Source organism: Aethalodelphis obliquidens, unplaced genomic scaffold, assembly GCF_003676395.1.
Source record: "Aethalodelphis obliquidens isolate GAN/ISIS:26980383/991018 unplaced genomic scaffold, ASM367639v1 scaffold61, whole genome shotgun sequence".
NCBI lineage: Eukaryota > Metazoa > Chordata > Mammalia > Artiodactyla > Delphinidae > Aethalodelphis > Aethalodelphis obliquidens.
In genome coordinates this window covers 9,324,058-9,349,720 of record NW_020838005.1, presented here as the reverse complement: position 1 = coordinate 9,349,720, position 25,663 = coordinate 9,324,058, and the positions used below count along the sequence as shown (strand labels likewise).

General features: G+C 43.4%; 1 protein-coding gene across 1 annotated transcript in view; it reads left to right on the top strand.

Annotated features, from left to right (window-relative positions):
- Window positions 1-25,663, top strand: part of GALNTL6 (polypeptide N-acetylgalactosaminyltransferase like 6) — a 1,148,431-nt gene that overhangs the window by 1,062,566 nt on the left and 60,202 nt on the right. The window contains exons 8-9 of the mRNA XM_027087880.1: window positions 5,318-5,425; window positions 24,640-24,861. Coding sequence (XP_026943681.1) covers window positions 5,318-5,425; window positions 24,640-24,861 — 330 coding nt within the window. The remainder of the gene's footprint in view (window positions 1-5,317; window positions 5,426-24,639; window positions 24,862-25,663) is intronic.

The window sequence follows — 25,663 nt, the reverse complement described above, 5'->3', positions numbered from 1 at the left end:
GCAGAATTCCAAGCTGCCCCTCTTCCCTGGCTTCCTCCTACACTTAAGTTATATTCCAGGGCAAAAAAGTCATGGCAAAGGTAATTTCTAGTTAGTTCACGCTAAGCTAGGACAATGACCCTGGTGGGCCTAAACTAATCACAGGGGCCCCTTGATTGATTGATTGAGACTCAATAAATTAATATATTTATTGAGTGAATACTCTTACAGAAACTGTACTACTGCCTTTAAATCTATTTTGCTCAGTTAATTCTCACAACTCAGTAAGGTCTTTTTTTCTTTTTTCCCAGTCAAGCTAGACCATGCTCTTTTTTTTTTTTTTTAATTTTTATTGGAGTATAGTTGCTTTACAGCATAGGAGCCCCTGTAGAGCAGGGAGTTTTCCCCAGCAGGGAGCACAAGAAGTCAGGGAGATTTAAAGCCTGAGAAGGGTTCTATGTGAGGGCGGTTAGCCGTGGCTAAGATGGAGAGTTCCCGGAAAAAGGAACTGAGAATGGGTCTGGGAGCAGCCCTGGGCATCCCCAGCAAGGAAACGGGCCCTGGTCCTACAGCTGTCAGGAACTAAATGAGCCTAAAGGCAGGTTCTTCCCCAGAGGCTCCAGATAAGTGCTCAGTCCAGCCACCACCTGGATTTCAGCCTCGTGAGATGCCAGGCAGGGGACCCCACAGAGCCCACAGGACCTCTGACCCACAGAAACAGGAGATCATAAATAAATGTGTGATGTTTGAAGCCACCAAGTTCTGGTAATTTGTTACACACCCATAGAAAGATCTTTAAAAACTGTATTACAGTGACCCTCCAAAGAGAATTAGAATTTCATTTTTGTGTGTGTGTTTGGTTATTTTTTTGCCCTACCTTGGAAAGGAAGGCAACGAGGATTTATTTAACTTTCTATTATGGCTGTCCTTTGTCACCATCCCCTTGTCCCGCAAGAGGGATTGGCCACCTCACCAAATGATGAGAGAAATGCGGTCCCCTTTTCATGAAAAATAAACACCTGGGCCAACCAATCACTCTCTCCCAGCTGCGGATGGTAGGAAAGCCTCTCTGCCTTGACACTTGCCTACCTCTGACATTTGATTACACACAGGACTCCTGAACATTCTCTGCCCTCCGGTTTCCCACCCCTGCATCTATTGTCTAATTACTTTCAAACTGTCTCTCTTTAAAATGCACAACTGGGACTTCCCTGGTGACGCAGTGGTTGGGAATCCACCTGCCAATGCAGGGGACACGGGTTCAAGCCCTGGTCCGGGAAGATCCCACACGCCGCGGAGCAACTAAGCCCATGCGACACAATTACTGAGCCCGCGTGCCACAACTACTGAGCCCACGAGCCACAACTACTGAAGCCCGTGCACCTAGAGCTCATGCTCCACAACAAGAGAAGCCACCGCCATGAGAAGGCCACGCACCTCAACCAAGAGTAGCCCCCGTGCGCCACAACTAGAGAAACCCCGTGCACAGCAACGAAGACCCAACACAGACAAAACTAAATAAATAAATAAATTTATAAATTAAAAAAAATAATAATAAAATGCACAGTTAATAAAAGGAAATAATCTCACAAATATTCAGGCTGCTTGATTCAATAAAGTTTTTGATAAAATTAAAACTGTACTTAAAAAATTCACTGTATTTGATTTAAAATGTCAGAAGAGACTGAAAATAGAACCAAACAAAACAGGGTTCTTAGAGTGGACCAACTGCTGTAATAATCCCCAAATCTTGGTAACTTAGCATCAGTCATGCAGCTGCTACACTTCAGCCCTGGGAGAGAAGGAAGCTGTGCGCTCTGCTCCACCCCGGTTTCCAGACACTCAGGCCCCATCTGCTTAGTGACTCCACCACCTTCTAGGGGCTCAGAGGCCTCCTCTGGATCTTCTGCAATTCATCAGGCTCTGAGGGAGAAGAGAATCATGAAGGGGAGAAAGGAAGTCCCCGCTTACTGACTTGAGCCCAGAGGTGATGCACATCACTTCTGTCCACATTCCACTGGCAAGAAACAAGCATACAGCCCCTTCTGAATACCAAGGAGCTGGGGATTATAGCCTGGCAGTGAGCCCCGGAAGAAGTGAGCATGGAAATTTGTACGTCCTGCACTGTATCTCCCACAATAGGATGAGATAAAATCTGTGGGTGACCTGTAAATTTTTATCCCGTGTTAGAGTTCACCTCCACCGCGGATTTGGAAGTATGTAGTCCAGTTATTACTGCCTGACGAAGCACCCCAAAATCTACAGCATAAAACAAGCATTGTATCAAATTCCTGGGTCCCAAATTCAGAAAAGGTACAAAGGAGAGAGCTCATTTCTGCTTCATGGTATCTAGGGTCACAGCTAGAGGCTGGAATCATTTAGAGGAATCTTCATCTACATGCCCAGCAGTTGATGTTGGGTGTTGGTGAAAACAGCTGAGGGTGTCGGCCCGAGCGCCTACACGTGACCTTTCATGTGGCCCAAACTTTCTACAGTGGGGTCTCCTCAAGGTGTCAGATTTCTTACATGGCAGCTCAAATTTGCAAAAACGAGTGCCCCAGTGGACAAGCAGAAGCTATGCCTTTCATGACCTCAGTCACTTCTGCTGTCCTCTACAGGCCTAAGAATTCACAAGCACACCCAAATTCAAGGACAGGGAACATAGTCCCACATCTCAGTGCGGGGTACCAAGGTCACATTGTAGAGGGGCATGTGCAATGGGAGATATTGTGGTGTCTAAGTTGGGAAAATGCAACCTCCCATATGTAGTATCTTAGAATCCCTGAATTTCAGTGTTTGAAAGGATTGTGTATCTTATAGAACAGGGACCAGCGAACTATGACCCACTGCCTATCTATGTCAACAAAGTTTTACTGAAATACAGTCATGTCTCTTCTTAGCAAAGTTTCTTAGTTGCAAGACCATATAACCCACAAAGCCTGAAGTATTTACTATCTGGCCCTTTACAACAAAGTTTGCTGACTCTGTAGATAAACTGTTGACTTAGTAGGTGGGCACTGGAGTTAGATCACTAGGACGCATATCTCTGTTCTGGATGTGGCCAATTCTGCAGCTTTGGACAAGTTAGCCTGTAGGCTGCCATGTTCCCACCTATATAACTGGGGAAATAGTAAAGTCTGTCATTGAGTTGTGGGCATTAAATGAAAAAGAGCACAGTAAGCATTCATAAATGCTACCTCTTATTATTAGAATTACCTAAAATATCGGCTAGATCAACTGTCCACCAGAGTTACATTCTTGTCTACAAAATGTCATCAACTGTGGATTTCAACACACCTAGCAATACAGGAAGCCCATTTCATCTTTAACCAAGCTGTCTATTACAAATTTCCTCCTTCCACTGAGTTGCAATCTGTCTCTTTATAGCTCTATCTTATTAATCCTAGTCCTAGCTCCTTGGGGTTCTATGAACATCACTACCAAATGTTAGGTTCTTCAGATATTCGAAAAGCACTTCTCTGAATTTTATCTTATCAAGACTACGAACCTCCATTCTTCCAATTGTTTCTTTCTAAGACACAGTTTGCATCCCTTCCCCATGTTGGTAATTCTCTTTACAAGGGAATATAAAGCATTTTCTCAGAAATTAGCATAAGACTTCAGGTAGATAGATCAAGACCTTTAATCCCTAAACTCTCCATATTTTCCTGGTGATGTGTTTTGTGCTACTCAGTCTTTTTCTACCTTCTCCTGCTCTGGAAGAGTTGATTTTTGCAGGTCTGGGGACAGGTCCTTATATTTACCCTTTTTATGTTGAATCTTATATAGCTCCAGCCTCTCGGGATCTTTCCAATTGTCGGTACTGTAGTTTAGAATGTTCTCTGCCCCTCCCAGCTTTACATGATCTATGCATAGTTCTGACGACTTGATCTAAAGCCAAGTTGAAATTGATACCATGAATAGTCCTGAACTCTCAGGAGTTAGAGCAACTGAGTATTGTTTTCATAATCCATTTGCCATCCTTGGGATTCCATTCATCACTGTTTGTTCACCAGTCTTACTTAGGGTGCCATTCCTCTTAGTGAAAGAAGATATAAGCAAATGTAAGTTAAGACATAAACATTTCTCTTTCTCTCTTCCAATATTTCACTTTAAAAGAAGCTGTGTATCTGCATCTGTCAGGGTTCTCCAGAGAAACAGAACCAACAGGGTACATATATGGAGGGAGATTTATTGAAGGGAATTGGCTCATGGGATTGAGGAAGCTTGGTAAATCCAAAAAGCTGCAAGGTAGACCAGCAGGCTGAAGATGCAGGGAAGAGTTGCCTTTCAAGATCAAAGGCAGGCAGTCTGCCTACAGAATTCCTTGTTGCTTGAGGCAGGTCAGTCTTTGTTCTCCAAGGGCCTTTAACTGATTGGATAAGTCCACCCACATCATGGAGAGAAACTGCTTTACTCAAAATCCACCAATTTAAATGTTAATCTCATCCATAAAACATCCTCATGGAAACAGCCAGAGTAATGTTTGACCAACTATCTGCACGCTCTGCTGCAGCCTTTGACACATAAAACTAACCATTACAGTATCTAACTCTTTTTTTTAATCATTTTCTTGCAATGATAATAGCTAAAAATCTAGCATATATGAAGCCTGCATTTATGTTTTGATAATTAGCCCGTTTACAGTAAGCAGCCTGTTGTATAAAACCAGGATTAATGGTTTGAGTGGGCAGTCATGGGAAAACATAACCAATTAATTTTTGTCACTACCTATAAGTACAACATCTTAACAGATACCCTGAGTTTAACATCTCTTGAGTACACATCACTAACCCATTATTTTCTGTACCTAAGAAAAGATCGGGAGTGGGGAGAAATTAGAATGCAACTCTGATTCTTAAAGTGAGCTCTACTGAAAGTTTCAGTATCTAGATAAATTATGGATATTCCTAAGTGGCTTCATTCATTCACCTATTTTAGAAATTCCTTTTTTAACTGACACAAATTCCAATGTTATTTCTTCTAATGACTTCACAAGATTGTCAAAACAAATATCTATATAAATAAGATGTCTAACCATTAAATGCCAGTTTATTATAATAGTTGTGTTAAAATTCTACTAGAATAAAAAATATGTCAACATGTTATCTATGGAAATTAGATTTACTGAACTAATATTTTGGTTCTATACTCCTAAGAATCTAGGTTTTTTAAAATGTGGGGGTTTTTCCCCTTGGTTAGCCATTGATAATAAACAGAAATTATTTAGAGACTTTAAGAGATTTTAAGATTTTGTATGAATCTTACTAATAATTTGGGTTTTTTGGTATGAAAGGTACTGTTCGCTTTTATTATACTTTTAATTTCCCCTCTTTAGGTTTGGATGTGTGGAGGAGAAATGTTTGACGTTCCATGTTCTAGAGTTGGTCATATCTACAGGAAGTACGTCCCTTATAAAGTTCCATCCGGGACCAGTCTGGCAAGAGTGAGTAACCAGGGATCAGAATAAGTGGGGTTTGCTATGGTTTTCCGTGTGCAAAATGTGAAGCCTCACACGTGGTTTAATCCAAGGCACCGTCTGATCAACGTACAAATCCACAGCTTGGCCATTCCATCTGGCAGGCTTTCAATGTAGAGGTTCCTGTGTTTCTCAGAGTTTTATTTCCATTCCTTAAGGAAGTATTAGTTATGATGCTAAGTCTTGTTATTAATTGTATCGAAGCACTTGCACATACATTATATTTATATATTACTATATTTGCATATTATATTTAGTCTTCATCTCAACTTTCGGAGCTTAATATTCTTATCTTTATTTTGTAGATGAGAAAACTGAGGCTTAGCAAGGTGGCTCTTTCACGTACACGAGTGACAAATAGCAAAGTTGGGGTTTAATCCCAGGTCTTCAGAATGGACCCCTCACAGGGAGTGTAACAGGATAAGTCAGATGGAGAACAGGGTAAACGGGATGCGGAGAGGTGTCTCCCGAACTCCACCTTCCTCTCATTCTTAATCAGGGCCAGCTCTGCCTAAAATTCTACCCCATCCTCAAAATTCCAAAACTGGTCAAGTCCAAGATTTTTTTTTTTAAGATATTGTTTTGAGTAAAACCTTTATCTTAGACCAGACGCAAGGATGCTTTTCTCTTCTGCCTTTTACAATGTTTGGGAGAACGTGGTCATGATACCTTCTGGAAACAATCCTGACAATTCCCGTTTTCTGTGTCCCTTGTTTCGTCACTCCATCAATTTCAGGCACCACAATCTGTCCCTGCTACTGCTAAGACCCCAGGTCTAGAGAAAGGGTGTTTCACCACCACCCTCTGCACCATGTTCCCCTAAGAATCTAATCCCACATGATTCATGTTTGTTCTTTTACTAATAAGGCTGCAATATATAATCAAGTCTTTTATATAAAGTTCAGTAAGCTCACACAACAAGCTTTTAAAAAAATATAAACTAGTTCATCAGGATTCATGAGAGTATCAATCCCACAAAGGCAGAGTTTCTCTCGGAATTATTTGCTACTATTCTCCCGGCACCTAGAACAAGGGTCGGCGTCACTCACCAAGCTGTGTTGAAAGAATTAATGAGTCAGGAAAAACTAAGACAAGAAAATGCCGCAGGTCTAAGGTCTTACTAAAACGTAAACATTTTAATGAAGTATAATAAAATTCTCATGTATAGTGAGTCCTTTTTGGGGAAGGAGGATTCTGCCTTATTCCCTTTCTGAGATTATTTGTCAATGACGTCCGTTTTCTTTGTTTTCCTGGGCGCACCATAATCTCTCTTACAGCAGTTTGAGTTAATAGTAATGAAGTTACATTACATACACCTTGAAGGGAGGTAGTCATATTATTCCTCCATCCGCAAAAGATTAATCAGACGTTAATAACATACTCCATTAAGTTGTTAGAGAAACATATTATTTGAAGAAAAGAAACCAATCACAAAGTGATTAAAGAGCTGCATTGGGGGTTAGGAAATATGATTTAATTTAGGCATAAGACTTAATACATATGAATCTGAAAACTCATGAACTCCCAAAAAGGGAAATGACTGAACAGTTTTGAGCACATACCATAAATCAGCTGTGTGGCTATCATAAGTAGCAGCAGTTTAAAACATCCCCAAGATAATGATGTTCTGTCGTCTGTCCATTTCACTCACTCATACGCTCCACGCTTGTGTCCCAAACTGAATCTTTTATGTGCAAGATGGGTGGTGTGTGTGCTTGGTTTGCAGCCAAAAGTAGAGTCTAGAAGCTGGGGGGGGGGGCGGTGGGAGGGAGTTGTGCGGATCTTCAAAAAATAACTCTGTTCATATACTTCGAAGAAAGAAATTAAGTCCTTCTTCAAAGACTATCAACTATAGGGAAACGGGCTGGCACATAAAATTTCCCGCAAAGAGGGAGGATTTATTCAAATGAAAAAACGTCCATAATTCTGAATTTTAATCTTTTCCACTTAAATTTTACTTGAGGCTCCTTTTTATTTTTTCTCTAAACTGCTAGAGCAATCAGGAAGTCATAACTATTGAGGCTCAGCTGTCACTCTAAGAAACATTTTATTAAATAAAAAAGTGTATTAAAATGAAAAACAATTCTGATATTTTGCGGGAGAATCTCAACTACCTGCTACACCCTGCAGTATCACTGAATCATCACAAATGAGGAGACTTTACAGATGCTCAAATGCAGGCCAGGTCCACACAATAGAGTGCATCCTTCCAGCCTTGCAGGAAACGGAGAGAAAGATGGAGGAAACTCCACAGGCTAATTTTCTTATCACAAAGCTCACTTATTTCTTCAGAAATGTGCACCCTTCTTTTATGTACCTATGTAAATAGAGGGCTCCAGCTGACTTTCACAACACACACGCATCTCACACACACACACACACACACACACACACACACGTGTGAATAGCCTACAGTCCTCTAAATAGCAAACCAGCATGTATCATAGAAAGAAATGCAAATAATTAGCTAGTCAGTGCCTTCTATTTACCTAGACAGTCTGGCTGGAAGAGACAAGATATCTACACACGAAACCGTTAGAGGACAACACAAGACAGCAAATATGGATAGCTGTTCAAACGTGTTGTAAAGATGTGTGTGGTGGCGGGAAGAGGAGGGGTGGGGTACACTAGCTGCTGCACTGAAAGCGGACCTTCAAGGATACTTCAGTTAGATGAACATGGTTCGCAGAATTGTGGTTCCCAAACTCAGGACCGGTGGACCAGTTCCTGGCCCACTTTTCACCCAGCCTCTATGAACTGAGAAAAATGAGAATCACAAAGCTAAATCTATTCCATTTAATAACATCTTTTTATGCAGCAATCTTAGGTTTTTTTTTTTCCTCTTATGACAGTATAAGAGATGGTAGATTTTTATTAATGCCCTTATTTGGCAAGAATAAGAATTAGCCTCCTTATGTCAATTCCCACCAAATGCAAAATTCTGGGACATTGTGCCCTACAATTCAGCTTCATCAGGGAATCAGAGTGTCCACGTGTCATGAGTAAAACCAAACATTTTACCATGTTACCTCGGGGTCCGATGTCAGTACACCGGGCACAGCTGTGATACCTTCTCTCCAGGAGAAAATGGCCAGTCCCTGAGGGAAGGGCTGCCCACCCCTGGTGCTGCAGGGGGACCAGAAAGTCCCCAGGGCCGAGGGGACAGACATCCCCTCCTTGGGATGGCACTGACTGCCCTTTACACAGAGGCGTGAACAGCCAAGTGGCTGAGTGGCAGAGGGGGGAGACCCTCGGTGGAGACCCTCCGAGGAGACCCTTCACTGCGACAGGCTGTGTCATGAGCCACGTGCCCTGCAGAAGCCACTTCGGGCACCTCAGACTTCCCTGTGAATGCCAGTGTGTTTGAGGCAATCATGTCGTTGGACCTGAGACCGGTGACATAACAGAGGCACAGAATAGCCACCCCACGGCTAAACACACCAGCTGATGCAGCACGATGTGGTCCCCTCGGAACACGTGGCCGGGGCGTGTCCCCAGGAGGGCCCCTTGCAGAGCAGGGCAGCCCTGCAGACTGTGGATGGGGTCCTGGAGGCTTACCCGGCTGCACAGGAGACAAAGCAGGACCCAACCCTCACCCTGAGTCTGTAAGGGATGCCCAAACTGGGGGATTGTATCCTTCTGTGTTTTGCCATTGACGTAAGATCGATAACTGTTCTTTTTTAAATTTCATCTTGCATGTCATGGCAACCACTGTCCAAATTTCAGGATAAGAGCTATAAAGCCAAAATCAAATCCCCATAATAATGGATTGTTAAAGGGGATGGAGATGAAACGTCCCACGAGCAGAGCTGGGACTGTGTCTGTCCAATGCTCGCAACAAACTGGAGTGGCCGGGAGTCCTGGGGGAGCCCCAGCAGGAGAAGAGGGCCAGGTAGGAATGAGCAAACACAGAGAGTGACAAAGGATTGCGTTTGGGCTGCCGCAGTTAAACTGGGACGGTGCAGTGGAGACAGAATGCAGGCCAAGGTGTATACCTTTCCCTTACCGACTGCAGGGACGCACTCGGGGGTTTTGAACAGGAAGTGTCAGGGTAAAAATAGAAGGGGTAAAATGGAAAGATCAGCCAACAGGTAAATATTAAAGGAGAGAAAGACTAAAGAAAGTAACATTCTGAATGCAAGAAGCATCTGTAAAGAAAACTTCCTGGGGGATTTTCATTGATTTGCCACCCTGTGCAAGAATAGAGAGGTCAGACGTGACTGCAAAGTTTTCGTCGCCACATCTGAGACGCAAAGGTACAGATACAGGGACGAGAGGAAGGGACGGATGCTGAGGTTGGATTTAGATAAGCTGGGTCCTAAGCGACCGTTGCACACAGGCTCGGGGAGAGCCAGACCTGGGAGACGTGCGTGGACTACCCATCCAGGATTCTGAGAGCCCACAAAAACCAGATTTTGCCAGATTTTCTTCAAAAGGACTAGTTTGATGTCAGAAAATGAAATCGCCAAGAAGGCAATCAAGGATGGTGATGAATGGGAAGTCGACTCTCCCACAAAGTGACCTTTCCCCCGTCATGACTGTAAACCAGTTGATTCTCATGAAGCTGCCCAGCAAATAAAGCCGGAGCACCACTACCTTGGCCGCCAACAGCAGCCCGCGCTTCGTCCAACTTCTCTGAAAGCTGCAGGATTCAGATGCTTCGTTTGAAACTGTCCTTGAGTTTGGGGACACGGTGGCCTATCGTGGGCTTTCCCCCAAAGGGCAGAAAATAATGAATTCTTCCCAAAAGACAGCTTTCATAAATGCCTAGGACTTCTGTGCAGATGCAGTTCCTCTCAAAACAATAACTATTTCAAATTCTTCCTTACAGTGTAACCAAAAGGGCAATAAGTCTGTCCAGTACTCGTGGCAAGAACTAAAGATGATTCACTTACTGCTCTCATGTGTTTCTCTCCCCTCCTGGCCATATTTTAAAATATAATATCTCCTATTTAGATGGCACTTTTAAATTTTATTTTTATGGAGGTAAAATTGATGTATAACATTATGTAAGTTTCGTGTGTACAGCACTATATTTCTACTTTTGTATTCACTACAGCGCTCACCACCAAAAATTTAGTTTCCGTCAACCACCATGCAGTTGGTCCCCTTTACTCAATTTGCCCCCATTTCCCCTCTGTAACCACTACTCTGTTCTCCGAGTCGACGTATTTGTTTTTCTTTGATTTGGCTTGTTCATTTATTTTGTTTTTTGTATGTCTGTTTGTTTTGTACATTCCACATATGAGTAAAATCACACAGTGTTTGTCTATCTTTGTCTGTCTTGTTTCACTTAGCATAGTAACTTTAAGGTCCATCCATGTCACAAAGGGCAAATGTCATCTTTTTATGGCTAAGTAATATTCCATCGTGTATATATACCACATCTTTTTTATCCATTCGTCTGTTGATAGGCACTTACCTTGTTCCATATCTTGGCTATTGTAAATAATGCTGCAATGAACATAAGGGTGCATATATTTTTTTCAAATTCGTGTTTTCATATTCTTCGGAAAAATACCCAGAAGAGGGGTAAGCTGGATCCTACTGTCGTTTTATTTTTAATTTTTTGAGGAATCACCATATTGAACTTTTTATTTAAAAATTCAAGCATCTTGGGCTTCCCTGGTGTCGCAGTGGTTGACAGTCCGCCTGCCGATGCAGGGGACGCGGGTTCATGCCTCGGTCCGGGAGGATCCCATGTGCCGCGGAGCGGCTGGGCCCGTGAGCCACGGCTGCTGAGCCTGCGTGTCCGGAGCCTGTGCTCCGCAACGGGAGAGGCCACAACAGTGAGAGGCCCGTGTACCGTAAAAAAAAAAAAAAAAAAAAAAATTCAAGCATCTTCCATAAATAATATTTCATCATTTTTCCTGACAGCTTCCCTAAAAAATCAACCATAACTTTATTATGTGACAATAATAGTTCAATAAATCATTGAGATTTGATGAGTCCATTGCGGGTTATGAAGATAAATGTCATCTCTTGCCACAAAGAAGGCTCAGGCTGCAGAAATTCTTCAATAAATATTTATCAAGTGCCCACCATGTGCCAGGCGGAAATGCATAGAGCTTGCCCCATATCCTAAGCCAGGAGCATTGGACCTTTTAATTAAATCAAGCCTCCCCTTTGTAACAGAATGTCACCTCACCCAAGGACAGTCCCCACTAGAGAGAAGTTTCTGCCTGTACAGCACTCATACTAACCTTCAATGATGTCCCTTTTTCTACCGCTTGTTTTGCATGTGAGGAAAATAAGGAAAACTATTCCATCTGCCAAGGACCTAGGGAGAGGAGATGGGAAAACGTGAAACACAAATGTGTTCCCCACGGCTTGACCCTCACTTGCTCCCTTAATTCCTACCCCAGGGGTCTGAGAATTTTAAGCATCCATGTTTTTTAGCTCTTCATTTAACAAAAAACAACAGAATCACACTTTGTCTCTAAAATGCTTAAATAATATGGAGGTAAAGCATAGAATTTTCATACCAAACATAGACACCAAAACAGAAAGTGAAGGAGCAAATCACTGACGGGTACAGTCTCTTACCATTTGAAAGTTTCGTGAACAAAATATGTGAGGTAAAGACAACATTACTTTAAAATTCAGCGATTTCCCACCAAACATCTCAAAACTAACTTTTCGTTTGGTCTTCTTATTTCCTCTACGTACTTTCCCCCCAAACTCCCATAAGTTTGCCATAATCTCCATAACGAAAAATGCAACTCTTGCAAGAGGGAGCAGAATTGGCTGCTCTATGACTCTGCCTTTTGGGGCCTCAACTGGACGATGAAATCGCAGGAGCACCTGGCTCAGAGGGACTCATTCAGGGGAATTAGCTTCTTACCCTGAGATGTGTAAATGCAGAGTGACGCTGCTGGAGGCCTCTGCTGTGTCATTTCCATTCTAATCACCCTTGTTTCCAGTTGTTTATTAGTTCATGGCAAGAATTCCATCTCCAACTACAATTCCAGCCCAAGCACGTTTCCTTTCTAATGTCATGTGAGGTGGAGAAAACAGTTCCGCTTGCTACTCTATAAACTAAGAAACGGTCAGAAACCAATGGGCGGCTTTGTGGTGTCCGGATGCTCTTGGTGTTCTAATTTGGAAAATGCTTTATAAAAATAAAATTTCACAGATTGCCTAAACTTTGAACAGATGTAGTTTTCAACTTAAGAACCCTGCGTGAGCTGTTAAAAACATAAAGATTTTTTTTTTTGCCTTTTTTGAAAGTATGGAAACTAAAACAAGGTCTTCTAATAACAGAACAATGCTTCAGCACCATTTAGTTCCATCACAATTTGTTGGACTGCTTGCTGTGGGTGTTCTTGTGGAGGAACAAAACACTAGATACTCTCCTTGGCTGGTGGTTAGAAGATGCTGGTTGTGACCTATATACACGATATGCGATGTATATAGCAAATGGATCAATAATCATCATCCACAAATGAGATCACACTGTCCTTTGCACTCAGGTTGTGACAGCAGGAGACACCATGGGCTTGACTGCCAGGTGAACGCCCTTCCCATCATTCCCAGGTGTCTCTAGACGCCCCCAAAGTCTTCCTCTGCGTGCTCACATACCTGTTTGTCAGAGGAAGTCCCCACTCTGCAGCACGGAAGATCTGCCCTTTGCTTTGTGCTCCCGCTTGCCTCTGCCCCCCCACCCCACGTAAAGTCATGGGAGAAGCCACACCACCACCATCATTCCCAGTAACAGCATCAACTTCTAGCTTGTGGTGTTGCCTCTGGAGGAACCAGTGCTTCCGTCCTCAATGTGCCAGAACTTGTTTGGGTCCTGGATAGACTCAGACAGGCTGGCCACCATCTAGCTGTGGGCCAGACGTCCTCACTGGAACACAGAGACCTCTGTTTCTATCGGCACCCCTTCAACAATTCCCACAACAACTGGTTATCTCCACTTTCTCATAATTTTTTTTTAGGTCATGAAAAATAATTCCATCATGTTCTGACCCTCAATCTCAGCCAAATATGGTCTTAAGGGATGAGAAAAATAAGACAAAACGAAACAGAAAGCATGTTTTTTTTGCCCTGTCATCCTATTTTTGCTTCTGAAGCTAGGTCATAAAAGGCACTGCAGCGTCCACCTTGATCTCTTGGATGGCTGGCTTTGGGGGAGGCCTGCCACCATGTCATGACATGGAAACTCACACAGCCCTGTAAAGAGGCCCACATGGAGGAAACTGAGTCCTCCTACCAATAGCAAGCACCGCTTTGCCAGACACGTGAGGGAGCCACTTTGGAAGATCTTCCAGCCCCCTTGGAGGCTTAAGATGACTGGTTCGTCAGCCAAAATCCAACTGAAACTCATGAGAAATACAAGCCACATTGCCTAGTCAAACCACTCCCAAGTTCCTGACCCACAGAAACTATGAAAGATAGAAAGAGAGCACCTCTGTTTACAACATGGTTTACTGAATATTTTAAGTCCACTGTTGAGACCTGCTGCTCAAGAAAAAGATGCTTTTTAAAATATTATTGCTCATTGACAATGCACCTGGTCATCCAAGAGCTCTGATGGAGACGAACAATGAGATTAATGTTGTTTTCATGCCTGCTAACACAATGTTCATTCTGTGGCCCATGGATCAAGGAGTAATTTCTACTTTCAAGTCTTATTAAGAAAAACATTTCCTAAGGCTATAGCTGCCATAGATGGTGATTCCTCTGATGGATCTGGGCAAAGTAAATAAAAACTTTCTGGAAAGAATTCACCATTCTAGTTGCCATTAAGAACATTCACGATTCGTGGGAAGAGATCAAAATATCAGCGTTAAAAAGGAGTTTGAAAGAAGTTGATTCCAACCTTCAGGGATGACTTTGAGGGGTTCAAGACTTCAGTGGAGGAAGTAGGGGGAGATGTGGTAGAAAGAGAAAGACAACTAGAATTAGAAGTGGAGCCTGAAGATGTGATTGAATTGCTGCAGTTTCATGATAAAACTTGAAAGGGTGAGGAGTTGCTTCTTGGGGATGAGCAAAGAAAGTAGTTTCTTAAGATGGAATCTATTCCTGGTGAAGATGCTGTGAAGATTGTTGAAATGACAACAAAGGATTTATAAAATGACATAAACTCAGCTGATAAAGCAGCAGCAGGGTTTGAGAAGGTTGACTCCAGTTTTGAAGGAAGTTCTACTGTGGGTAAAATGCTATCCAACAGCATGTCATGCTTCAGAGAAACCATTTGTGAAAGGAAGAGTCAATGGATGTGGCAGACTCCACTGTTGTTTATTTTAAGAAACTGTCACAGCTACCCCAGCCTTCAGCAACCCCTGCCCTGACCAGTCAGCAGCCATCAACATCAAGGCAAGACCCTCCACCAGCCAAAAGGTTATGACTTGCTGAAGGCTCAGATGATGATTAGCATGTTTTAGCAAAAAAGTAGTTTTAATTAAGGTATGTACATTGTTTTTTATACATAATGCTATTGCACACTTAACAGACTACAGTATAGTATAAATAATAACTTTATAGTATAGTATAAAGTATAGTATATACTATAGTGTAAATAATAACTTTACACTATAGTATAGTGTAAACATAACTTTTATATGAACTGAGAAACCAAAAAATTCATGTGACTCATTTTATTGTGACAGTTGCTTCATTGTGGTGGTCTGGACCAAACCTGCAATATTTCAGAGTTATGTTTGTTAAATTCGTCCAATCCAAGAGAATGGAATATCTGTCCATTTATTTGTGTCTTCTTCAGTTTCTTCCATTAATATCTTACAGTTTTCGATATGCAGGTCTTGGTTAAGTTTATTCCTAGGTATTTTATTCTTTTGATACAATTGTAAATGAGATTCTTTTTACATTTCTCTTTCTGATAGGTCATTATTAGTGTATAGAAATGCAACAGACTTTTGTGTATTGATTTCGTATCCTGCAACTTTACTGAATTTATGTATTAGTTCTAACAGTTTTTTAATTGGGTCTTCAGGATTTTATATATGTAGTATCATGTCATCTGCAAATAGTGACAGTTTTACTTCTTCCTTTCCAATCTGGATTCCTTTTATTTCTTTTCCTTATCTAATTGTTGTGGCTAGGACTTCCAATACTATGTCGAATAAAAGTGATGAGAGTGGGAATCCTTGTCTTTCTCCTGATCTTAAAAGAAATCCTTTCAGCTTTTCACTGTTGAGTATGATATTGGCTGTGGGCTTGTCATATGTAGCCTTTATTATGTTGAGGAACCTTCCCTTTATACCCACTTTGCTGAGAGCTTTTATTATAAATGTATGTTAAATTTATCAAATGCTTGTTCTGCATCTATTGAGATGATCATATGATTTTTTTACCCTTTATTTTGTTATGTGGTGTATCACACTGACTGATTTGTAAATGTTGAACCATCCCTGCATTCCTGGAATAAATCCCATTTGATCATGGTATATGGTCCTTTTAATGTATTCCTGATTTTGGTTTGCTAATATTTTGTTGAGGAATTTTGCATCTATGTTCATCAGGGACGTCAGCCTATAATTCTTCTTTTCCTGTGGCATCCTTGTCTGGTTTTGGTATTGGGGTAATGCTGGCCTCGTAAAATGAGTTTGGAAGAGTTCTCTTCTATTTTGGGGGCGAGTTTGAGAAAAATTAGTACCAATTCTTTTTTGAATAATTGGTGGAATTCACCAGTGAAGTCACTGGTCCTGGACTTTTGCTTGTTGGAATGTTTTTGATTACCTGTTCCATCTCCTTACTAGTAATCAGTCTGTTCAGATTTTCTATTTCATCACGGTTCAGTCTTGGTAGATGATACATTTCTAGAAATGTATCAGTTTATTCTAGGTTGCCCAATTTGCTGGCATACAATTTTTCATAGTAGTCTCTTATGATCGTTTGTATTTCTGTGTTGCCCATCAACACGTAAATGGATACACAAATTGTGGTCTATCCATAGGCAGTCTATAAAATATAATAAAAAGTAGTACATGCGACTATGTGGGTGAGCCTCAAAATAATTACACTAGGTGAAAGAAGCCAGACAAAAAGCACGTATTTTATGATTATATTTAGAATTCTAGAAAATGCAAACTAAATTATAGTGATGAAAAGTAGATCGGTGTATAACACCAAGAGTGACCCTTAATGTAAACTGTGGACTTTGTGTGATTATGGTGTGTTCCTGTAATACATGCGCCACTCTGTGGGGACATGGATAGTGGGAGAGGCTATGCGTCTCTAGGGGCAGGACGCACATGGGAAACCTCTGCCCCTGCCCCTCAACTTTGCTGTGAACCAAAAACTGCTCTAAAGACATAAAGTCTTAATAAAAATTTTTTTGAGTAGATCAGTGATTGCCTGGGGATGGTAGAAGTGCCTAAGAAAGGAGATGGGAAGAGAGATTTCAAAAAGGCATGTGGAAACGATTGGAGGTGATGGATATGTTCATTATCTTGATTGCAATGACGGTTTCAGTAACACATACACATGTCAAAGTATACCAAATTGTACACTTTAAACACGTGTAGTTTATTGCCTATCAATTATTCCTCAATAAAACCATTTTTAAATTAGGCTTACGTGCATTTTTAATAAGATATGTAGTTAAATAATTCGGGGAGTTATTTTTTGTTTGTTCTATATCTAAAGCCTACATCAAATGCTATCAGAAACACTACCATAAATATCCAAAATATTCGGCCAAAAAATATAATAGAGATATAATTAAATTATATCAAACCAGCCAAGAGCATGTAACCACTTGCAGACAACCTGCACAGCCTTGGGGAAGAAGAGAGAGGAAATTGCCTGTCAGAGAAGCCTCTTTTTAGGACTAGATTAGCCATCCTCTCCTCATGCTGAACGCATCCCACTGACTTCAAAGAAGTCTCTAGATTAGAGAAAAATAGCGCTGGGCTAAATAATTGTGTTGAGTTGAGGCTCTCTGAAAAAGATCGTCTTTTGAGCTGTAGCCATGATGACATTTATCACATCATCAGTGATAAGAGGGCTTTGGGGCGGGACTCAGGAGCTACTGAAGTGCTCTTAAGCTACAAAGAGGAGAAAAGAAACACATTTCAATCAAAGCAGAAGTTTCAGAGTCATGGGAGAGTGGTGCGATTCCTTGCTGGAGAAGTGACTGTGACAAATACGCACCTTGCTGGTGAGACTGGCTTTGCTGGTTATCAGCAGTTTCTGGAAAAACCACCGGAGAAAATGATAGCTGAAGAAAGAGCAATCTATTACTCAAGCCACCATAATACAATAGCTTAACATTGACTCAAGCGCAGCGTGTGCACTGGGGTCACACCAGTGGGCACGTATGATTGCACCCGCCACAAAGAAGCAGAAACACGCAACTGAGGTGAGGTGGCCCAGGTAATTCACATGCACAGGGTAGCCTGCCGGCCGGAGAAACAATCAGCCCCCAGATAATATGCTCAGAAACAGAATAGGGATTGAATTTTCAGGATACTGAAGCCATAGGGTCTAAAGTGTTGCTGGGGGAAAAAAAAAATTAGTGGATAGACTTGTGTCATTCGGTGAGGCAGCAGGCTTCATAGAAATAGCTACTTTCTTCATGCTTTATGATGAAGATGATCGGTCAAAGCTGAAATCTGTTCCTATGACTGAGGTAGCAAAGTGATTAAGTGTTCCTGGTAAACTATCAATTCAAACACCCGACGAGTATTAGAATTAAGGAAAGATGTAGCACTGGAGAATGCACTGAAGACGACTTGAATTCTAAAGGTCTCTACTACAGGGCTGAATGTGTTAAGTGAGTTAATAATTATTTGGGCAACACAGAGAAGGGAGACGTTAATACCACTTTGGGTTGAATACGGGGGCTTGTTGTTACACAAGGAACCAGAGGGGGTGACATAAAAACAGGGGAGGCTCTCAATGTCGTGTGCACAGAGGTGCTCAGCATAACAATTTTTATTTCATTTGTCATTCAAGAAGTACAAAGGTCTGCAGCTTTTGAAAACAGAGAAATCCTTCATTTGCTTCGTACACCAGAAAATAAATGTATTCCTCAGCCACAGGAGCTACCTTCCTCTGTTACAGGAGTCCCATGCTGGGTGCAACCCCAGCGGGTGAAAACCTCTTGGACCCACCTTGAATGGGATTGAACCCTCTCCCCAACTCCCCTTTGTCCACACTACACTAGGCGCCGGGACGGAGCTCAGCCCAGGGCTGCAGAGACAGAGGTCTTCACCTATTTATTTTCTGACTGAGTTTAACCAACAGTGGGCCATAAATTGTCAGTTCCAGCCACGTGGCACACTCACCTCTAGCTACCCGTGAGCACTGCTGTTGTCATGAGCCCGTGGCTGCCCCCACTCTGCTTGCTTCACAGATAGAGGGCCAGCAGGACACCCCACCCCCATTAGAAACAGAAAGGCAGTGGGACGGGGAAGTATATTTAGGTCAACTGTGCGTCATAGCAGGCTTCTCTGCAGAGAGCTTGAAGCTTCTCTGGAATGATTTCCACCGAAGCAAAGCATTCACTCTGTGTTAGCAACAGCATCAAAAGATACCAGACTCTGCATGTACAGCCACTTAATCAATTCAAAAACATTCATGAAGCGTATATTATATGCCTATTGTGGACGTCGGGAGTAAGGTTGCCAGATTCAGAAAATAAAATTACAGGGCGCCCAGTTAAATTTGAATTCCGGATAAATTCTTTAGTATAAGTAGGTTCCCTGCGTAACAAGATAAAATGAGAGAAAATTTTTAAGAGTTTATCTAAGCAAAAATCAATTCAAATTAGTCAGCGCCGGACAGGAAGTGGTTAGAAATGCTCCACCCACAGGAGCTGGGGAAAGACTTACACAGATCAGAGAAACAGCAGAAGCAAAGGAAGGAAATCATTGATGGGTTGTAGCTGAAAGCTGGTTGGTTGGTTGGTTGGTTGTGATGGGCTGGGTTTTTGTTTTTAATTTATTTATTTTTGGCTGCGTTGGGTCTTCGTTGCTGCTGGTTGGTTGGTTGGTTGTGATGGGCTGGGTTTTTGTTTTTAATTTATTTATTTTTGGCTGCGTTGGGTCTTCGTTGCTGCACGCGGGCGGGCTTTCTCTAGTTGCGGCGAGCGGGGGCTACTCTTCATTGCGGTGCTCGGGCTTCTCACTGCAGTGACTTATCTTGTTGCAGAGCACAGGCTCTAGGTGTGTGGGCTTCAGTAGTTGTGGCACACGGGCTCTAGAGCGCAGGCTCAGCAGTTGTGGCACGTGGGCTCAGTAGCTGTGTCTCGCGGGCTCTAGAGCGCAGGCTCAGTAGTTGTGGCGCACAGGCCTAGTTGCTCCACAGCATGTGGGATCTTCCCGGACCAGGGCTCGAACCTGTGTCCCCTGCATTGGCAGGCAGATTCTTAACCACTGCGCAACCAGGGAAGGCCCTGGCCTTAGGTTTTGATCTTGTAACCTGGAGGCGTTTACAAGCTACATTTCGGTTTGCTTACACAGGCCACCAAGGCATTAGAGCCACCTCAGTCCGGGGGCCTCCTTGTTTCATTAACGAGGAGTGGCAATGACCAGAGCAGATCTCCCGAGCAGAGTTCCATGGAGGAGAATAAAGCTGGAGAGGACACTTAGGGACCTACCGTGGAATGTCTTCAATAGCGGGCCACCAACCAGTATGCGACCAAACGTTGGGTGGGCGTAATTCAAGAACCAGCTGTTTAATTTCTTTCAGGGGAATGACCTTTGTTTAGCAAAACACCTGGAAAGGACTGTTGGTTACGGAAAGGTAAGCCTCAGCGTCTGGCCAGGACAGGCAGAGACAGATAGTGAGAAAGCTGACTTACTCGGCGTGAAAAGGAAGAAGGAATGACATATTCTGGTACAGACCTGCAAGAGAGACATAAGAGGGAAATTCTGAGGATACATGTCAGGAGGGAGGAAATTCTGTCCGGGAAGAAATTCTCTATAGGAGCTAAAGAATATGAAAGAAGTCAGAGCTTCCACCTTCCTGTTGTCAGCTTCGTCTCTGCCACTGCCCTCACACCTTCCGAGTCTAGGCCTCGCTCATCTACCCGAGACGTGTTTGAGAGGTGAGGAACAGTGGGTGTGTGACCCACTCAGCTCGGCATGACCGAGGTAGCGAGCAAGCCTGGGCGGAATGCCAGCAGGAAAGAAGGAAGGATCCCCAAACAGGACATCAAAGTGAAGGATGGGGCTTCCCTGGTGGCACAGTGGTTGAGAGTCCGCCTGCCGATGCAGGGGACACGGGTTCGTGCCCCGGTCCGGGAAGATTCCATATGCCGCGGAGTGGCTGCGCCCGTGAGCCATGGCCGCTGAGCCTGCGCGTCCGGAGCCTGTGCTCCGCAACGGGGGGGGGCCACAACAGTGAGAGGCCCGCGTATAGCAAAAAAAAAAAAAAAGTGAAGGATGAACGTGTGAACCCACGTCCCTGGAAAGCCACACAAATCTTAAGGAAGACAGGAATGTGTCATTTGGGGTTAATGCAATTTCATTTAAGTCTCAAAAACCAGGAATCCCAGCTAACACCTAGCTCCACATATATAAGGCAACTTTTATACCCAACTCCTGATAGTTTGGGAAAGAATGATTGCATGTATAGATCTCCCAGTGTCCGTACTTCCTTCTTTCCTTCCTCTTCATAACTAATTCTTAACATCTTAGCACCATCACCAACGTTTATTCAATCTCAGGAGAGACGGGCCAACTCAGATTGATTTCCTTTTCTCTTTGTAACCATCACGGGCAAGATGTGTCATTGGGATGTCCGTTTCACGATTCTGTCCCTGTGCACCCAGCAATGAATGTTGAAGTGAGAAATACTGCTTTGCTCCTACCCCGACACCTCCATGTATTTGAGTGTATAGATACATGTGTTCCCGTATGAGATTGTTCTATTTCCTGCAGTGGGTGGATTTATTCTACCATCTATGAAAGACCAATGAAATGCTTCTTGCAACTGCTTATAACATTTCTCAGCTGAGGTTCCAATGGTTTCCCCAAAACTAAGTACTGATACATAATGACAGTGGCAGATTCACACAGTGTATTGTTATTTCTGGAACAATGCCTTCAGAATGATATGATTTGGCCAGTCACCTGCACTGCTCTAGACTGTCCCTTGACTATAATAATTGACACCTGAGAAAGTTTCCTCCTGGCGGGAAACTCCATTCAGAGAACAGAGCATCTGCAGTGGAGGATGTCTGATGAGTCATCAGAACATTAAAACGGTCAGGATTCACATGTATGTCAAAATGTTCACGTAACCCTCCTTGCTGGAGAGACACCGGCAATTAGTTTTTGCAATTATTGTGCTGGTTCTCTTTCCCCATCTCCTGAAAGCTACTGCAAAAGGGCTCCATGATTTGACATTCATTATCCCTGGAGTATGTCCATGACCTTCTGCTTGCTTTGGAGTGTTTGGGAAATCCGCAAACCTAACCTTCGATCAAGTATTTCGATTTGAACAGGACGTGAAAAGGCAAAAGCTACCTGCCTGGTTCCCAGGTTAACTACCCTGCAGCTTCCCTGATGTTGCTGAGAATCTTCCAACTTGCCATCTCCTGCCTCTTCCACTTATTCATGTCATTTATTCTGGCAAACATTCATCCTGACCCTTGCAGCCATTTCCAATTGAACGCATCTGAACTGGTCAGTTCCTCTTTGAGTTTTCACAATAATTACTATCTCTATTTCAAAAACCCAAAGCAACAAATATCTACCCTTTAGCAACAGTGCTTTTTAAAATATTGTTTTTATTTCAGTGCCTTTATCAACAGATACATGCACACGCTAGGAATTTCTTCATATTCATTTTATAAATGGTCTTTTCTTAACTCCACAATTAGCATGTCCAGATGAGCACACACATGTGCTAGGGCCTTTTAATTTTTTAAAAAAACCCAAAACACTATCTATCCCTAACTTCACAGCATTTATAGTCTAAAAGTGCTTATTTACCCAAGTCAAATAGATTTCTTAGTGACAAATCTTTCTTGCAAGCTATCAAAAATTTTAAGGCATGTCTCCACTTAATAAATCACTTTCTCATTATTCCTGGGTAATTTACCTCTGCTCTTTGCCTCTGCTCTTTGCTATTTTCTTACCTTTATTCATTTGTGTTTATGAGAGAAGCACAAAGTAGGTGAAAATTAAATATTTTCACTTTACCTAATAATTGGAATATAGGAGAAAGGTTGAAACTACAGCCAAAAATCTAATTTGAATACAAATAAAGCTTTAATATTATCAACCAACTTTTTTTCCATTCTATCTTTGAGCCTTGTTGCTAACCATAAAAACTGTCTGTCCAAGGACAAATGATAACAGAGCACATTTCATCCCGAACATTTGTCAGAATGAAAGGTAAACGGCAAAGTGATACTGAAGACTCCTATTTGGACGTTACGTGTGCACGTGGTACCTGGTGCCAGGACAGAGCAGGAACCTCCGAATATCACGTTTCTTTTTCTGTCTCCAAACAAATGGGGCAGCTCAGAGTCTGTGGCGAGGGCTAGACTATAACAAAACAACGTCGACTCTGATCATCTGTCAAAGCAAACTGGAGTCAGAGAAAAGAAGGTGTTCTGGGCCAGGCAATGCCAGTGGGATGGCAGACAGCACAGTGATAGCAAATAATAATAACCCCTCAGGGAACAAGGCTTACACTCTCCACGTCAGGAAGCTTCGAAAGGAAGGAACACAGAGGCAACCAAGAAATCAGAGTAGTCTTCATGGCACTGTGTCTTCTCTGCATCTTGCTGATTAACTGAGCCCTACATGTGCTAACCAAGGAGTCCACGGGGGATGAGGTGGGAGAGGCCCCCCGGCGACGCTGGAGGTAGGGGTGATGGGGAAAAAAGAAAAGGGTACAATTCCACTAGGAATAGGGTATCTGGAGACTCTGTCTTCAAATCCAACGGACCTCTAGGCACAGTTTCAGGCCCTATTTAGGATTCCGTAGCAATTTTTAAGACAAAGCAATTTTCCTAAACATCCCCTTAGTCACTTGGATCTGGGTGTATCTGGGTCTTATTCTAGTTCCCAGACATTCTGCTCATTTTTCCTTCTAAGTGCAAATGAGAGGCTGGAAAGGGTCAATATTCACACCAGCTGGGGGCTTCAAATAAGGAATGTGAACACAAAACAACAAGAACGAGAGCTTGTGGGACACCCGCCTATGAAGCATCAGAACGGATGCTCCAGACATGGCCGTGTTCTCTCTACCACTCAGCACCGAGGGGTGACGGAGTGTCAGAGGACGCCTCATGGCAGCCACGGCCCTCCTCCAAGACCAAAGAACAAGTCATTTCACCCACGGCCAAGCCCAACACCCAGGCGTTCTGTCTTCCAATGCTGCACTATTATTATTCTAGTAGGTACAACAGCTCTAATAGCCATAGTACCTATTGGGAGCCAGGTACTAGTCGAAGCCCCTGACAGGTGTTACTTTACTTAACCTTACAACCACTCCCCTGATGGAGGGACATTCTGCTCTGTTCCTTCTTCAGGCAAGGAATCTGAGGCCCAGAGTGTGTAAGTTCCTAGCTCAGTCTCAAAACTGGGGAAAGGGCTGAGCTTCCTACCCTGAACACCCACACTCCCTGCCACTAAGGAGTGTGCGTGTCTCCCTGCTCCCTCCCCCCATGGCTCCATCTGCAGAGAAGACTGGCCCCCTGGTGCTTCCTTAGCCCGACTTCACTGTGCAGTGAATTACTAAATTCCCCTGGGCTTCCGGTGGCACAAAGCATCACCAGAACACAAAGTCTTGAATTTAGTAATACTGGGCTCTCGCTGTAACTGAGAGAATAACAGCTTGTTTGTCCTCATTCTTTCCAAGATCCCTCACTGTTCCTTGAAAGGGTTTAAGCCATTTGATGCCTAAGAGCAATGTCATCATCTCCAGGCCCAACTCCTGTAGTTCTACGTGAAAAACAAAGAATTTGTCACCGTGAAATAACAGGAGGGATGAGAAAGCGGAGGGGATTGCAAGCTGGGTCATTTTTTTTACTGGCTCTGGTGAATTCTCTGATTGGCAGTTGGACCCCATGCCAGAAGCAGAGATGTGTGCAAGGCCTGGGGCTAATCATCTCACACCCCTCGCAGTTAGGAAAACTCCTAACTAGAGCTTCCTGAGATTGATTTCTTTTCTTTCTTTGTCCGTTTGGAGGGCAACTAAAATCCACCTTTGCGGGCACAAGCCAGTAACTGACCCTCTTTTCTGCTGCACAGAACCTGAAGCGGGTGGCGGAGACCTGGATGGATGAGTTTGCCGAGTACATTTACCAGCGGCGCCCGGAGTACCGGCACCTGTCCACGGGGGACCTCTCCGCGCAGAAGGAGCTGCGCAGACAGCTCAAGTGCAAGGACTTCAAGTGGTTCATGGCGGCGGTGGCCTGGGACGTGCCTGAGTACTACCCTCCAGTGGAGCCCCTACCCGCAGCCTGGGGGGAGGTGAGGCGCCCCCTGGGGGTGGGAGTGGGCTGCTGAAACCCTCAGCTCCCTGGCCCTGCGGCCAGGGTCAGCTGAAATGATCTCCGATAAATATATGTCCTCTGTAGGAATTGCTGGGGAAGGGCATTCAGCTCACCCCTGGAACCCCTGGCCACTGTTGACTCCCCAAATTGATTTTTTTTAAATGCGCCTGGAAACTGTTTATTTGAGATTAGTGATATTGCGCTAAGAGCTTGCAGAGAATGAAAATATCTGTCGTGCTCTTGTGTACATAAATGTGACCCGATGTCCACGATAAAATCCCTCCCTGTCCGCCGCGCGTGCAGCCTGGTTGCTATGGGCGTGTGCAAGGACGAGGTGCCCCGATGGGGCTGGGCGGCTTTCCTAACCAGGTGTGCGATGCAGAATCAAGATGCGCTTTTCCACAATACCCTGAACTGTGGCAAATGTGGAACCTCGTGGGTTCCTTAAATAAGCACCAACCTTTCCACCTCTGAGCGCTTCTTTTAAATTTTACTTCATGATCTAAAATGGAAAGAGCTGAAAGGCCCCAGGTGCCCAATTTAAAGCATCTATATTTTGGCATATAAAGGACTTTTGTGCTGGGTTCAGGTCTGTTCAGTCTCGTTACTGTGGCCTTTTCCTCTTAGGAGAGGGTTGCTAGAGCAAGGACTCAAATGGCATGAGGTGAATTTAGTCTGCAATTTAATCTGCTCGTAGCAGGGGGCTTCGGGGGGGGGGGGGGCGGGGGGGAGGGATGCTAGCGCCATCCCCACGCTCAGGAGCAGACTGTCTCGCGTCG